Here is a 15186-nt window from a genome sequence, read left to right on the forward strand (position 1 = left end):
AGGTCTCATTTTCCACTTGGATGTTAAGAAATCGACAGAAGTAAGAGTGTACACTTGCTACAAACATGCTTTAAAAAACCACCTAATATAAGGTAGAGTTACTTTATGGATAACTTGCTAAGGTTCTATCTGGCTTTCAGGCTTGTTTGTCTTCTCTTTGTTACTCATAAATCTTTCAGCATTTACCATAATCATTTATCACTTTTCCTGTTTCCAGTTTTTCACAAGTTGCTTTGTCTCTGCTCACCTCAAAGTGCAGGTCCTGTTTGGCTAAGGAAGTTCATGTTGCTGAAGCTTTTGCAAAAGGAAGAAATGGTGGGCCACCTCTTGAACTTTCTGAACAAAATACACTATTATAATCTGGCCCTTGTGAAACTCTCATTTTTTTCTTGATCCTGACTGATCCTAGCTACATGTAATATCCAGCAGTACCCTTCCAACATCTAATAACCCATTTTCTGGCCTATGCTATTCGAATCTTACAGTTATTGAAGAAATCCTGCTTGTCTTTTATTACACAAGACATAATTATTATTGTGTTTTCTGTCTTCTTTCATGTGCTTACTTTTTAATATTTTTTTGCTGAATGCAATAAGGTCTGTATCAATAAGAACCCCATAAAAGATTTTGGTCTTCAGAATTGCCTTTTTATATAAAAACAAGCAAAATGCAGAGGGAATTTTTTATTAAATATTAGACATCTGGGTTGACTATATTAATTTTAAGTCATTCCTGTAATATTTCCTCTTTTCATTTGGTCCTTCAGATGCTCACATAATATGCAAATCATTTTAGAATGAATACAAAAGAAACATTAAATATATTAAAATCTGCATTTTAATAAAATTGTCAATGCGTAATATATACCTTGCTTCTAAGGAAGAATGATAAAAAAGTAATAAAAGGGTAATTTAGACATAGAACTATTTAATATCTTTTTATATTTTACAATCCAGTGAAAAGTAAATGTAGAATAAAAGCTTTGGGCTCAGATTTGAAAATGTTGCACTCAAATAGTCTCTCCTCCTTTTTTTTTTCCCCCGAAAGGTTCTAGTTGGTCCCACCCTGTGTACTTGCTGAAATGGTACAGTAAACTCACTCTTAAACTCTCAGCACGGAAAATGAAATGTTCCAATGCTTGTTGTTGCAGATGGAGTGGATGTGGAAGATGACCCCACTTGCTCCTGGCCAGCGTCCTCACCTTCGAGCAAGGACCAGACTTCCCCCAGCCATGGAGAAGGTTGCGATTTTGGAGAGGAAGAAGGTGGCCCTGGACTCCCGTATCCATGCCAATTCTGTGACAAGTCGTTCAGCCGTCTCAGCTACCTAAAGCACCATGAACAGAGTCACAGCGACAAGCTGCCTTTCAAATGCACCTACTGCAGTAGGCTGTTCAAACACAAGCGGAGCCGAGATCGCCACATCAAACTCCACACAGGGGACAAGAAGTACCACTGCAGTGAATGCGATGCCGCGTTCTCCAGAAGTGATCACCTGAAGATCCACTTAAAGACTCACACGTCCAACAAGCCATATAAATGTGCCATTTGTCGCCGTGGGTTCCTGTCCTCTAGTTCCTTACACGGACACATGCAGGTTCACGAAAGGAACAAAGACGGCTCCCAGTCTGGTTCCAGGATGGAGGACTGGAAGATGAAGGACACTCAGAAGTGCAGTCAGTGCGAGGAAGGCTTTGACTTCCCGGAAGACCTCCAGAAGCACATTGCGGAGTGCCACCCTGAGTGTTCCCCGAACGAGGACCGGGCGGCCCTCCAGTGTGTCTACTGCCATGAGCTCTTTGTGGAGGAGACCTCCCTGATGAACCACATGGAGCAGATGCACGGCGGGGAGAAGAAGAACTCCTGCAGCATCTGCTCCGAGAGTTTCCACACCGTTGAGGAACTGTACAGCCACATGGACAGTCACCAGCAACCGGAGTCTTGCAACCACAGCAACAGCCCTTCCCTGGTCACGGTGGGCTACACCTCCGTGTCCAGCACGACTCCGGACTCCAACCTCTCCGTAGACAGCTCGACCATGGTGGAAGCCGCCCCGCCAATCCCAAAGAGTCGGGGGAGGAAGCGGGCTGCTCAGCAGACCGCAGACATGACCGTCCCCTCAAGCAAACAGGCAAAAGTCACCTACAGCTGTATTTACTGCAACAAGCAGTTGTTTTCGAGTCTGGCCGTTCTGCAGATTCACCTGAAAACCATGCATTTAGATAAGCCAGAGCAGGCCCACATCTGCCAGTATTGCTTGGAGGTGTTGCCCTCCCTCTATAACCTCAACGAACATCTTAAGCAAGTGCATGAAGCTCAGGACCCCGCTCTGATCGTTTCCGCCATGCCCGCCATAGTCTACCAGTGCAACTTCTGCTCGGAAGTTGTCAACGACCTCAACACCCTTCAGGAGCACATCCGGTGTTCTCACGGCTTTGCCAACCCGGCGGCTAAGGACAGCAACGCTTTTTTCTGTCCCCATTGCTACATGGGGTTCCTCACTGACTCTTCCCTCGAAGAGCATATAAGGCAGGTCCATTGTGACCTCAGTGGCTCGCGATTTGGGTCTCCAGTGCTCGGGACTCCCAAAGAACCAGTCGTAGAAGTCTATTCTTGTTCCTATTGTACAAATTCTCCAATATTCAACAGCGTTCTTAAACTGAATAAGCACATCAAAGAGAACCATAAAAACATTCCCTTGGCCCTGAATTATATTCACAATGGAAAGAAATCCAGAGCCTTGAGCCCCCTCTCTCCTGTGGCCATAGAACAGACATCTCTTAAGATGATGCAGGCGGTGGGGGGTGCGCCTGCGCGGCCAGCCGGAGAGTATATCTGCAATCAGTGTGGTGCTAAGTACACATCCCTAGACGGGTTTCAGACTCACCTGAAAACTCATCTGGACACCGTGCTTCCGAAACTGACGTGTCCTCAGTGCAACAAGGAGTTCCCCAACCAAGAATCCCTGCTGAAGCACGTCACCATTCATTTTATGATCACCTCCACGTACTACATCTGCGAGAGTTGTGACAAGCAGTTCACGTCGGTGGACGACCTTCAGAAACACCTGCTGGACATGCACACCTTCGTCTTCTTCCGCTGCACCCTCTGCCAAGAAGTTTTCGACTCCAAGGTCTCCATTCAGCTCCATTTGGCCGTGAAGCACAGTAACGAGAAGAAAGTCTACCGCTGCACGTCCTGCAACTGGGACTTCCGCAACGAGACGGACCTGCAGCTGCACGTGAAGCACAACCACCTGGAGAACCAGGGCAGAGTGCACAAGTGCATCTTCTGCGGCGAGTCCTTCGGCACCGAGGTGGAGCTGCAGTGCCACATCACCACCCACAGCAAGAAGTACAACTGCAAGTTCTGCAGCAAAGCCTTCCACGCCATCATCCTGCTGGAGAAGCACCTGCGGGAGAAGCACTGCGTGTTCGACACCAAGACGCCCAACTGCGGCGCCAACGGGGCCTCGGAGCAGGTGCAGAAGGAGGAGGTGGAGCTGCAGACCCTGCTGACCAACAGCCAGGAGTCCCACAACAGCCACGACGGGAGCGAGGAGGACGTGGACACCTCGGAGCCCATGTACGGCTGCGACATCTGCGGGGCGGCCTACACCATGGAGACCCTGCTGCAGAACCACCAGCTCCGGGACCACAACATCCGGCCCGGGGAGAGCGCCATCGTGAAGAAGAAAGCCGAGCTCATCAAAGGGAACTACAAGTGCAACGTGTGCTCTCGAACCTTCTTCTCTGAAAACGGCCTCCGGGAACACATGCAGACCCACCTGGGCCCCGTCAAACACTACATGTGCCCCATCTGTGGGGAGCGCTTTCCCTCCCTCTTGACTCTGACCGAACACAAAGTCACGCACAGCAAGAGCCTCGATACGGGAAACTGCCGCATTTGCAAGATGCCGCTGCAGAGCGAAGAGGAGTTCCTAGAGCACTGCCAGATGCACCCCGACTTGAGGAATTCCCTCACGGGATTTCGCTGCGTGGTCTGCATGCAGACGGTGACCTCCACCTTAGAACTCAAAATCCACGGGACGTTCCACATGCAAAAGACGGGCAACGGGTCTGCGGTCCAGACCACGGGGCGTGGCCAGCACATCCCCAAACTGTACAAGTGCGCGTCCTGTCTCAAAGAATTCCGTTCCAAGCAAGATCTGGTGAAACTTGACATCAATGGCCTGCCCTACGGTCTGTGCGCCGGCTGCGTGAACCTCAGTAAGAGCGGCAGTCCGGGCATCAGCATCCCTCCCGGCACGAGTAGACCAGGCCTGGGCCAGAATGAGAACCTGAGTGCCATGGAGGGTAAGGGCAAGGCCGGGGCGCTGAAGACGCGCTGCTCCAGCTGCAACGTTAAGTTTGAGTCTGAAAGTGAACTCCAGAACCACATCCAAACGGTCCACCGAGAGCTGGTGCCAGACGGCAACAGCACACAGTTGAAAACGCCACAAGTATCGCCCATGCCCAGAATCAGCCCCTCCCAGTCGGACGAGGTAACTCGCCTTTTTAATGTTTGCTCTTTAACCTCCTCAAGAATCCGTCTCCACTTTACGGTTACACTTTGCTCAGCTTTGTCTGTTGTCACGTGCTTAGATGCTTCCATAGAAATGCAGTGGTGTTTCTTCCCCCGTAGCCATTAGCTAGCAATTACTTGCTTCTTGAAAAGCAGCATTTGGGCTTGAACGGTGCAGAACAGGACTAACTCCAGACTCCCTAGGGTATTGTCTTCTCTGTGACTGAAGAGACTGGCACTCATGCCAACACCACCTGAGATCCAGAATCTCAGCCTAGCTTCACCACGAGTTGAAATCCCCAGCTATGACTTGCGTGTATGGTAGAGAGAGAATGACATGAAAGTAAGATGCTATGAGCCAACATGCTGGCTTAGAGTAAATTAAAAAGAATATATATATATATATTTGTGGGTAACAAATTGGGTAGGGGTGGCTTTTTAAAACCGTGTTGTCGACACTTACTGTTTCTCGTTGTCTTCTGGGTAGTGAGGAAGATATTTTCTCACAACAGGGTTTTTTAAAAGCCCCTACATTTACTAAGCACCACATGCTCAACATTCATTTTAAAGGCACTCTCTCCAAGTCTTCACTCTCTCGGTTTGGGTTTCAAAATAACATTTTTTTTCTCTTAGTTGAAGAGTCGTTTCATGTTTGTCTGCTTTTGCCCACGAGTCTGAAAAATAAGTTCCTTTACAGTGAAATCGTTTTATAAGTCACCCTTCCTTGAAGCTGAGCAGAGCATGGCTCATTTTATTATAATTTCTTTAAGCTTTATCACCTGGGTTCTAATAGCTCTCTCTCCTTCCCTACCTGCCCCTATCTGGAGATCCATCCAAATGAAAACCCCAGGGAGACCCATCTCCCTTCAGTCTGGGGTCACTGCCTTTTCCTTATCTTGTCTCTACACTCACACCCTCTCTGAGGCCCCCTGCATCTCCCTGTAGATAGCCATCAGTCAGCTGGTAGGGGAGAGCTGAGAAGATGAACACAGAGGCCATCCTCCTGAAATGTGGCATCTGTGTGACAGGCAAACACCCAAACTTTGAAGCTGCTTTCCATTCTCTTCTCCTCAAGTAAATCCGCACCTTTCTTTCATCTAAATAAGTGAAATCTTTTCAAACTGGAAGAACATTGTTTTGATAACGGTTCCTGACTCATGTGTTGGATCAGATCATTTCTTTTGAAACAAATATTGCTAGTTGTAATCATATGGAATGAATTTTTTTCCAGCATTTTATTTCAAAAATGTTTAAACCTGTAGAAAAGTTAAAGGAATAACACAGTGAACACGTGTGTGTGTTTGTGTCTCCACATCACAAATTTACCAGATATGAACATTTTGTCACATTTTCTCTCTCTTGGCAACCTTTTCTTATTCATCTGAGCTACATGGAAGTAAGTTGTAGATAACATATCTCCTAAGAATAAGGGCATTTTCCTATTTAACCACAATATCATTAGCTCAGGCAGTTATTGAAATCAGCTAAAGAAATTAAATAAATCCATACTATTATCTGTAAGTCCATATTCAGATTTCCCCAATTCCGCCCCAAATGTTTTATTTTTAAATGCTTTAGAACAAGAATTCTTAAAAAAAATTTTGTGCAGAAAATTATTCCTCTCTTTTGTTTGTTATGCTTAACATATATAGAAGAGTTTTTATATTCAGGTTTAATTTAAATAGTGTATAAAAGGAGTTTAAAGCGAATCTGTGTGTGTGTGTGTGTGTGTGTGTGTGTGTGTGACTGTGTGACTGTGGTGGTATGTGTGCATTTAAAATCAAATAAAATTGAGCTTCCTAGGTGGCGCAGTGGTTAAGAATCTGCCTGACAATGCAGAGGTCACGGGTTCAATCCCAGCTCCAGGAAGATCCCACGTGCCATGGAGCGCCAAAAAAATTAAAAATAATAAAAATAAAAAAATACCTCTTTAAAAAAAAAAATCAAATAAAATCGAGCTTTTGTTTCTCAGTAGATTGTTTATGGAAAGGCAGATGCCTGTTTCTTCTTATCTGTTCACGGTTTAGATTTTCTATTTCTAAATTGCTCTATATTGTAATGCCATTTGGGGTGAAATATTTTAAAAATGAAGAAGGACATATGAATAGTCTTTACCTGTTAATTTGGTTAGAATTGATTAGGAAAATTTATCTTTAAGGGATGGTCAAGTCTTCAGTTATACCTAAAATCTTAATGATAGTGATAAAGCATAACTATATCCTTCACTTACATAGAATAATATATAAAGTATCTTAAAGTACCTTTTAATTTTTATTCTTGCAAAAGTGTTTTTTAAGCACTTAGCTACTGAGGGTTAAAAATGACTACATGCAAAGGAGTACCTCCTTATTAAATCTGATTAATAATAACTGTAGCAGTGTCCTTAACTGACCAGATATTAAGATTCAGTAGTACGTTTTTTCTTTGTGCCTTAAAAGTACACTCATCTATTCAACACTTTTATCTTTGTCACTGTTTTTTCTTTATTATACTATTTGTCATACAATTTTATGTGCCCGCTTCCTTTCTGATACTCTCTTGCATGAAAAATGTTAAGCAGACCATACTATTTGGACTTAACATAGAAAATTATCTAAACATTTGTAAAGTTTTACAAAAAGGAGCCTAGAAATAATGCATCGGCAAGAAAAAGACATATAATAAGTATTAATTTGTTCCCATTCTTTATTAGCCAAGTTAAGCTTCTGTGACTCCTCATTGTGAGTATTGTGTAAATTTTCACCAGCGGAAGTGAAGGCGAAGTTATCACCTAAGACTTTGCCAAAAGACAGGCATGTCACGCGGGACTAAATTTTATCACAAAAGAAGTATGACGTGTATGTCCATTGACTTAGATGTCCTAGGTAAATTGAAGGACAGCAGTGTATTTTCATCACTTCTTCTTGCTGAGGATTGAGGCTTCAGAAGAGAAAAGAAGACCTTGGGAGATAATAAAACCTGGGTACCTAGATATTGTCAAGATGCAGATTAGATTTTTCTTGACTATGGCTTACAGTCACATAAGGGTATTGATAGACACTGGCTGGAATGCATCTTTCAAAGACTGAAAAGAATGTTATTTGGTCAAGACTAGAGTACCTATTTAAAAGGGATTTAGATATAATCTAGGGAAGGATAGTACTATATAAACCCATATAATCCAAGAAATAGATGTAAGCCAAGGCATGTGACAATTAAAGAAGAATGATAGTAGATAACTGTCATAACATGGAGAGATTTGGAATTGAAGACAGAAGATCTGAATTTGAATTCCCATTTCTTCTTCATGATGATTTCTGAATTTGTGGAAAATGTTCTCTTTGTACCAAAATTTTATAATTATTCATCTAAATTTGCTATGGAGACTTTGTTTTGAATAAAATATTTGGGGGAACCTATTCATTTCCATCTGCTCCTCAAAGGTTGACTATGATATAAACTTGTACCTGCAATGATTCCATAAATGGTAGAGAGAATTTAAGACAGGAAGAACACTGGACATCTAGCTTTTTTCACACACAAAGTACCTCACAGACTTACTGACATTTACTATGTGTTGAATAAATGTTAGTTCTTCTTCTGGAGTTCGTTGACACTGGCCTGGCTCCCTGGTCAGATGCTGCCCCACCTGGACTTCAAAATGTTGTCTCATGATAATATTGGAAGCATGTGTCCATCTGCCGTTGTTTTCTTAAGATCCTTCATAGCCAGGTTTCTCTGAGGGATTATATATTCACATTCAAATTCACATTATCCCCAGTATTCTGTTGAAATTGCTCTTGCAAGAGGTACTGATTATCTACATGTTTCTAGAAGCCTGAATGGTGTCACAGAATCAAAGCTAGAAGGGACAATGGAGATCATCTGATCAAGCTGCCTTATTTTACAGACAACAAAACAGACCCAGATAAATTGAGATCTCCCTAAGGTCACACAGTTAATAAGTGGTAGATAAGAGGCTCAGAGAATCCAGGTCTCCCAACTCCAGCTTCAAGACTCTCTTTTTGTAATTCCAGTACCTCTAGCTGCAATCTCATCCTTGTCCTTTTCATAAAATCCTTTTGGTGTTACTGTCTAATCCTTTTGGTGTTACTGTCTTATTTTCTCATCATTCACTTCCTCCGCCCACCACAAGGGATCTTCTGCTTCTATCACTGCACTGCAACAGATTGCTCTAAGGTCTCTACTGACTTAGTGGGCTGATGTAACGCTTTTGTTGTTTGTTTTTAAAGAGAATTTATCCGAGTTTACCTCCTTCTCTACTTATCACTACTGGCCATTCCCTCCTAATTGAACCTCTGTCTTCTTTCCTGTTCCCCTTCGTGCCTTTTTGAATATTCCATAGCCTTCTCCGTCCTCTACCTGCTCCTGTAAGTTAGTGTCCCCGTTGCTCCTCTCACTCTACAGACCTCCCCTTCACGTGGCCTCATCCACTCCCATGATTTCAACCACCACCTTTTACCGATGACTCTCCAAATGGTGTTTCCAAAAGACAGGAGGGAACTTTGGTGGAAATATTCTGTATCTTGATTGTGCTGGTGGTTACATGACTGTAAACATTTATTAATACTCACCAGATGTAAATTAGTAATGTTTTGTATGTGAGTTACAGCTCAGTGAAGCTGTTTCCAAAAAAAAAGGTTTACCTTTGACTCAAACCTCTCCTCTGAAATTCAGACTTATGCACACAGCTGCCTGCTGGATATATATACACACTCACATGTTCCTGTGGACTTCAGCTCAATGGGTCCAAAATAGAACTCATCATCCTTTCTCCAAACCTGCTTTTTTCCTTAAGAATTCTGTTTCACTTGTGGATCCATTGATCTTTGTAGTCTTTTCTCTTTCTCCACATCCAGTCGGCCATCCAGCCATCTCAGTTTTGACTCATGTATTTCTGAATCAATCCCTGCTCCTCCATCCTCTTACCACATTTTAAATTCAATCTCTGATCATCTTTCACTAAACTACTGAAGCAGCCTCCTAACCGTTCCCTCTGACTTTAGTGTTAATACCTTCCGATCCATCCCCACACAGCTGCCAGAACACAAACCTGTTTAAAACACAAACCGGAATAACATGCCCCTCCCTGTTTGGAACATCTTAAGTGCTCTGCACCTCCAGCCCTATAGGATAATATCATAATCTTTTTATTGTGAAATATAAGACTCTGTAGGTTCTGGCCCCTGCTAAAATTTCTCCCTCCTTCCTTAGCTTTCACCTTATTCTATAGTTGGAGGTGCTTTAGTTAACATGCACACAACACACTGCCTCTGTATCTTGCTAAGGTTGTCCTCTTCCTTCTGCCCAAATAATCCCTCCCCTCCTAACTGCCCTCAGTCTTCCGTGAGGCTGTTCATCTTTTCCTTGAATGGGGTATCAGCTACTCTAGAAGGCCTCCTCTGACCCCAGCTTACCACCACAAACACCTCCCTTCTCCTTGAATGCCCTGTCTATATGATATGTTATAAATTTTATATGAAAATTGCGACAGTGCTTTATAATTGTCTATGTACAATTTCTCTTTTCTTCCCCTGAATTCTTTGGGGCAAGAATTTACTCAGTCTGATAGTCCTAATCCCTGTGATAATGCCAGCGCCATCGTAGGCAGGTGCCTCGGTGCTATGTCTGGCTGGTGGCTCTCCCAGAGCCTTTCCCCTACAGGGCAGTACTGCAGGACAGCTAGCCGCCTGGCTTTTTTTCATGCAGGAACCACCTGACACAGTGACTGGCGCCTAGAAGGTGTTACATAAATTTGCATTGTTCTTTTGCATGTATGAACTATAGGATTGCTATTCAGATTTTTACCACATTTGGACTCAAGCCTTGTTTTATTGTTATTGAAGTTCTGTCATAGGTATTCTGAGTGTGTATGGGTCTGCTGTTATTATCCTACTCCACGTCAAGGTCTGCTTTCTCAAGGAAGTTGTAATTGTCCTGTCAAGGTTGCCAGTGGTCTCCAGGTTCATCTCCCTAGCACCCTGCAGAGTGGACAGCTCTTCCCTTGGCGGGCCTCTCTCTGAATTTATGGCGTTTTCTTCCTTTATGGCATTTCTTCCACTCCTAGTTTTCTTCCTACTTCTGCCTTTGGAGCTTTCTTGTCCTGTGCATGTTCTAAAAGTGTAGGAATTCTTCGATGCTCATCCTTGGTCCTCTTTTACTTCTCTGTCTACCTTCTCCATAGGCATCTCATCTACTCATATTGCTGCAACTACTCATATTTCTTTGCTAAGAATTCCCACATTTATGTTTCTAGCCTAAATCTCCTCTTAGTTCCAGATTACTGTGTTCCGCTGACAACTTGACTTTGCCATTTGTATCTGTATTAGACTTCTAAAGCATAATGTGTACCTACTAAACTATTGATTCTCTCTCTTGAAGCCTATCTTTTTTCTAAACTTCCATCATTTATGGTAAAGGGACCCACCCTACGCCCAATTACTCAAGCAAGAAACTTGGGAATCACTCCTGATTCCTCCCTTTCCCTCTTTCCCCACATCTAATCTATTAATAAGTTCTGTGGGTTCCACCTCCAGTGAGTTTCCCATTCCCTTCTTTCCATCCCCAAAGCCATCATCGTGGTTCAGGCTGCAGTCATTTCTGGATACCGTAGTAGCATCCTAACAGATTCTTCTCCTTCATCTTCTGCCTGCTTCCCATTCTTTCTTCATGCTGAAGTGGGAAGGAATCTTGTGGACATGTCATTCTCATGATGAAACCACATAAAATTCTTCAGTGTTTTCCCATTTCACTTAAATAAAATTCCAACCTCTCACCAGTTTATGAGACCACGTACATCCTGGCCAGCCTGGGCAGCTCTTCCTCATACACTGCGCCCAGCCTCCCAGCCTCCTGAGTGGGGCGTCTGCTTTGAAGTCTTCACATGTGTTGCTTCCTTACCTGGCCTGCACTTCTGAGCCAGTCTCTCTGCACCACTCGCTCTTCCTCAGCTGTCAGGTGGGCCTTTCCTGAAAATTTTATCGAAGTTGGTCTCCTCCTGAAGATTTTCTTTTAAAATAGTCGTTTTTGTTTACTTGTTTATTCCTTCTTCCCCTTTCTCACCTGTTAATATCCAACAGCTTGTCATAAGAGCTTAATAAATATCAATTGAATAAATGAACTTACTATAAGTACTTCAAAGTGACAAAAACAATGTATACTCCATCTTTGGATGTATATGCAGGTATATGTAGTAACTAATATACACAGATGTAGATAAGTTTACCCAAAGGTACTGAGGTGCTTTAAAATTAGGTGTGATCTAAAAATATTAAATAAGCTAAAAGGCTTGAAAGTTCTAACAATTCAAAGATCATCTTCAGTGTGTAGGTCTGTTTTAAGTGTCTCAAAGTCAGTATTCTTCCTTTATTTTTCTTACACTGAAAATAGAAATGTACATGTTGACAGTTCGGAACCTATTTCAGCTCCAGAGTTCTTTTTTGTTTTGTTTTGTATAATACAAATTTCCATATGAGGTTGAAAGAAAAATGTCTTAAGTTTTTATATTTCAAATTGCTGGCACTAAGTTTTGTTAAGCTAAAGGAGCAAAAGGAAATGAGTTAAGTTTCCTCTAAATAAACAATATCTTAAAATTAAGTAGAAAAATGACACGACCAAATAGATTTGTAAAATTCAAGACATTCTTAAAATAGACTTAGTTGCTTTGCCAAGTATCATCTGCATTTATTCAATTGATATTTGTTAAGCTCTTATGATAAGCCATTGTGCTCAGTATTTGTTTGGCATCTGCAATGCGTGAGAACAGGGAGTTAATGATCCCTGGCATAAGCATCGGGGTGTGGAACATGGAAGCAGCTGCCTCTCATCCACTATCCCTAGTCCCATGTTCACTTAGCATTGATCATTGCATCACACGTTGCATTTGCTACCACTACCATTCCTAGACTTTCTGTACTTGCGTCCAGTTCTGGATTTTTTGCTGGTGCTTTCCATGTGCGTACACTGTCTTTTAGAACATACAGAATACAGAAATAAGAATTTCTTGTATACCACCATGAATCTTGAATTGCACATACTTGTCCATTGAGTACTAGGCAAAAGTGTAAACCTCTGTAGAGGTAGAATTCTGTTTAGCAGGAGCATTTTACGTTTCAGCTGAAATTATATCAAGGTAGAGATTAGTGAATACTCAAGATGCTTTTGAGTAATGAAAGGAAATTTGAAGCTACATTCTGGATCTCTTATTACTGGATGGCTCCCCTCTCTACGTAATACAGATGCAGTTTCCTGTTAGATGTACTTTCTATTCCTAAAAACTTAACAGTCTAATTGTGAGGACCTTGTTAAGGCTTTTTAAAAACCTAAAGAGCCAATTCCCTTATTTATATTTTTTTTCACCTGTTCACATTTTTTCACCTTTTAAATTTGCATGTTTCTAAGGGTTCTGTTTTTAATATGTTTTTCTCTTCCCTTACCCTCATGCCTGTTACTGAATTATTATCCCACACACATAACTGAAATATCAGATTTCCACTTGCAGTCTCTCGTTAAGTCCCATCCTGGATTTTCAGCTACCTTTTTGACATTACCAGTTGAATACTGTGCTAGCCATTTGATGAAATCAAATCATAATTTGGTGTTTTCCTCTCCAGTGTTTTTCTGTGTTTCATCAGTCTCCTAATTATTCTTGTCTGAAACTTTGTGTGTATCTCCTAAATCTTGTCTGGTCTCCTAAACTTTTAAGTCAGTCACTCTCCAGGTGCTGTATATTCTCTTCTATTTGCATCTCCTGCGTTTTCTCTCCAGTCCAAGTCTTATCCTTGTAAACTAACTGGTCTCTTTCACGCTCTTCCTATAATAATTCTCAACAGATTTAAAAGTTTAGGATCTCACAAATCACATTTTCTGACCACAATCAAATACATTATAAATAAAAAAGATATTTTTAAAACCCCATAAATTTTAAAATTAAACCGCCCATGGAACAAAGAGGGCATGAAAATAGCAATTAAAAACACTTCACACTGAAAGATAACTACTGTGAGACAGAAATTAAAGCAGTATTCCAAGGGAAAGTTATTAGAACATAAAAATATTTATTAGAAAATTTTAAAAAACTTAATATCAATGAGATAAACATCAAACTTAAGACATTAGGAATAGGACAAGAAAACAAACTCATAAAAAAGTAGAAATGAAGGAAACAGTGAAGCTAAGAGCAAAATGTAATGAAATATAAAACAAACAACAAGGAGGCCAACAAAGTAAAGTGTTAATTTTTTGAAAAGACTCACAAAGCTTACAAACTTCTGGTGAGATTAATCAGGTTAAACCAACAAGAAGTAAATAATATGAATAATGAAAGGAGAGCCATAACTTCACATGTGCAGATGTTAAAAAGATGATAGGGCAACTACTACACATATCAGAATGACTGATATAAAAAAGATTACATGAATTCTTTTTTGTAAGAACGAAGAGCAGTTGGAACTCTCACTTTACTGGCGGGAGTATAATTTTGTAGAACTGCTTTAAAAAACTGTTAGGCAGTGTATACTAAAGTTGATTACTAACCTACTCTACTACCTATCAAGTGTATTCCTAAGTTTATGTCTAAGAGAGATAAATGCATGTGTTTAACAACTAATGAAAAAAAATATTCATAGTAGCTTTTGTATATAAGCTTTAAGCTGGAGTCAAAGTGTCTGTCAAAATAGAGTAAATAAAAACATTCATATAATAACATGAATTTATTTCATTCATATGATGGAATACTACACAGAAATAAAGGAGAATGAACTACTGCTGTGGTTGACTCATGTACAAAATGGTGAAAAAAAAGGAACCAGGTACACCCTACTACACAACTCCCTTCATGTAAAATTTAAGAATGGGCAAAACTAATTTCTGATGATCGAAGTCAGAATAGTTACCTTTGGGATGGTATCAACTGGGAAAGGGCAGAAGGGATTCCCCTGGTTGCAGGAAATGTTCCATGTCTAGATCTATGTGGTGGTTACACTGGTATTTGTAAAATTTTGTAAATCAGGAAATATACTTAAGGTTACAGCAGTTTACTATATGTATGTTATTTCTCAATAAAAGTTGCACAAAATGTACCAAAAACACACAAAATAAAGAAGAGAAAGATAATACTATGAAGAACTTTTTGCTAATAACTGGATAATTTTGATCATATGGGAACAGTCTTCGGTTAACATGTTACCAAAGCTGGCTCAAGAAAAAAAGAAGTAGAATGATTCCATGAATATTAAAGAGTTAATAAATTGTTGAAAACCTTCCCACAAAGAAAATACCAGAACATACACATAATTCCAAAGCTGTGCCAGAAAGTACAAGAAGAGGGAACACTCTAGTTCACTTAATGAGTCTAGTATTATCTTGATATCAAAACCAGACAAAGATAATAAAAACAAAAATTTAGGCCAGTTTTACTCATGATTTTATATTTTAAAATTTTAAACAAAATGTAAACAAACTAAATTCACTATGTTAAAAAAGATTTTTATACTATAACTAAAATGATTTTAACACAAGAATACAAGGTGGGTTCAGTCTCAAGAAATCAATTAATTAAATTTACCACATTAACAGTTTAAAGGAGATAAATTATATGTTTATCTCAAGAGTTGCAGAAAAAGCTAAATTCAACCTACTTTTATGATTAAAAACGAACACTTAA

General features: G+C 40.8%; 1 protein-coding gene across 4 annotated transcripts in view; it reads left to right on the forward strand.

Annotated features, from left to right (window-relative positions):
- The window catches only part of ZNF521 (zinc finger protein 521), a 276460-nt gene that overhangs the window by 116258 nt on the left and 145016 nt on the right, over positions 1–15186 (forward strand). For all 4 annotated transcript variants that reach the window (XM_057700348.1, XM_057700345.1, XM_057700346.1 and 1 more), the window contains one exon: positions 1151–4503. In XM_057700348.1, the coding sequence (XP_057556331.1) occupies positions 1591–4503 (2913 nt within the window). In that variant the 5' untranslated portion in view covers positions 1151–1590. The remainder of the gene's footprint in view (positions 1–1150; positions 4504–15186) is intronic.

The sequence above is a fragment of the Hippopotamus amphibius genome, chromosome 11, assembly GCF_030028045.1.
Source record: "Hippopotamus amphibius kiboko isolate mHipAmp2 chromosome 11, mHipAmp2.hap2, whole genome shotgun sequence".
NCBI classification, from domain to species: Eukaryota; Metazoa; Chordata; class Mammalia; order Artiodactyla; family Hippopotamidae; genus Hippopotamus; species Hippopotamus amphibius.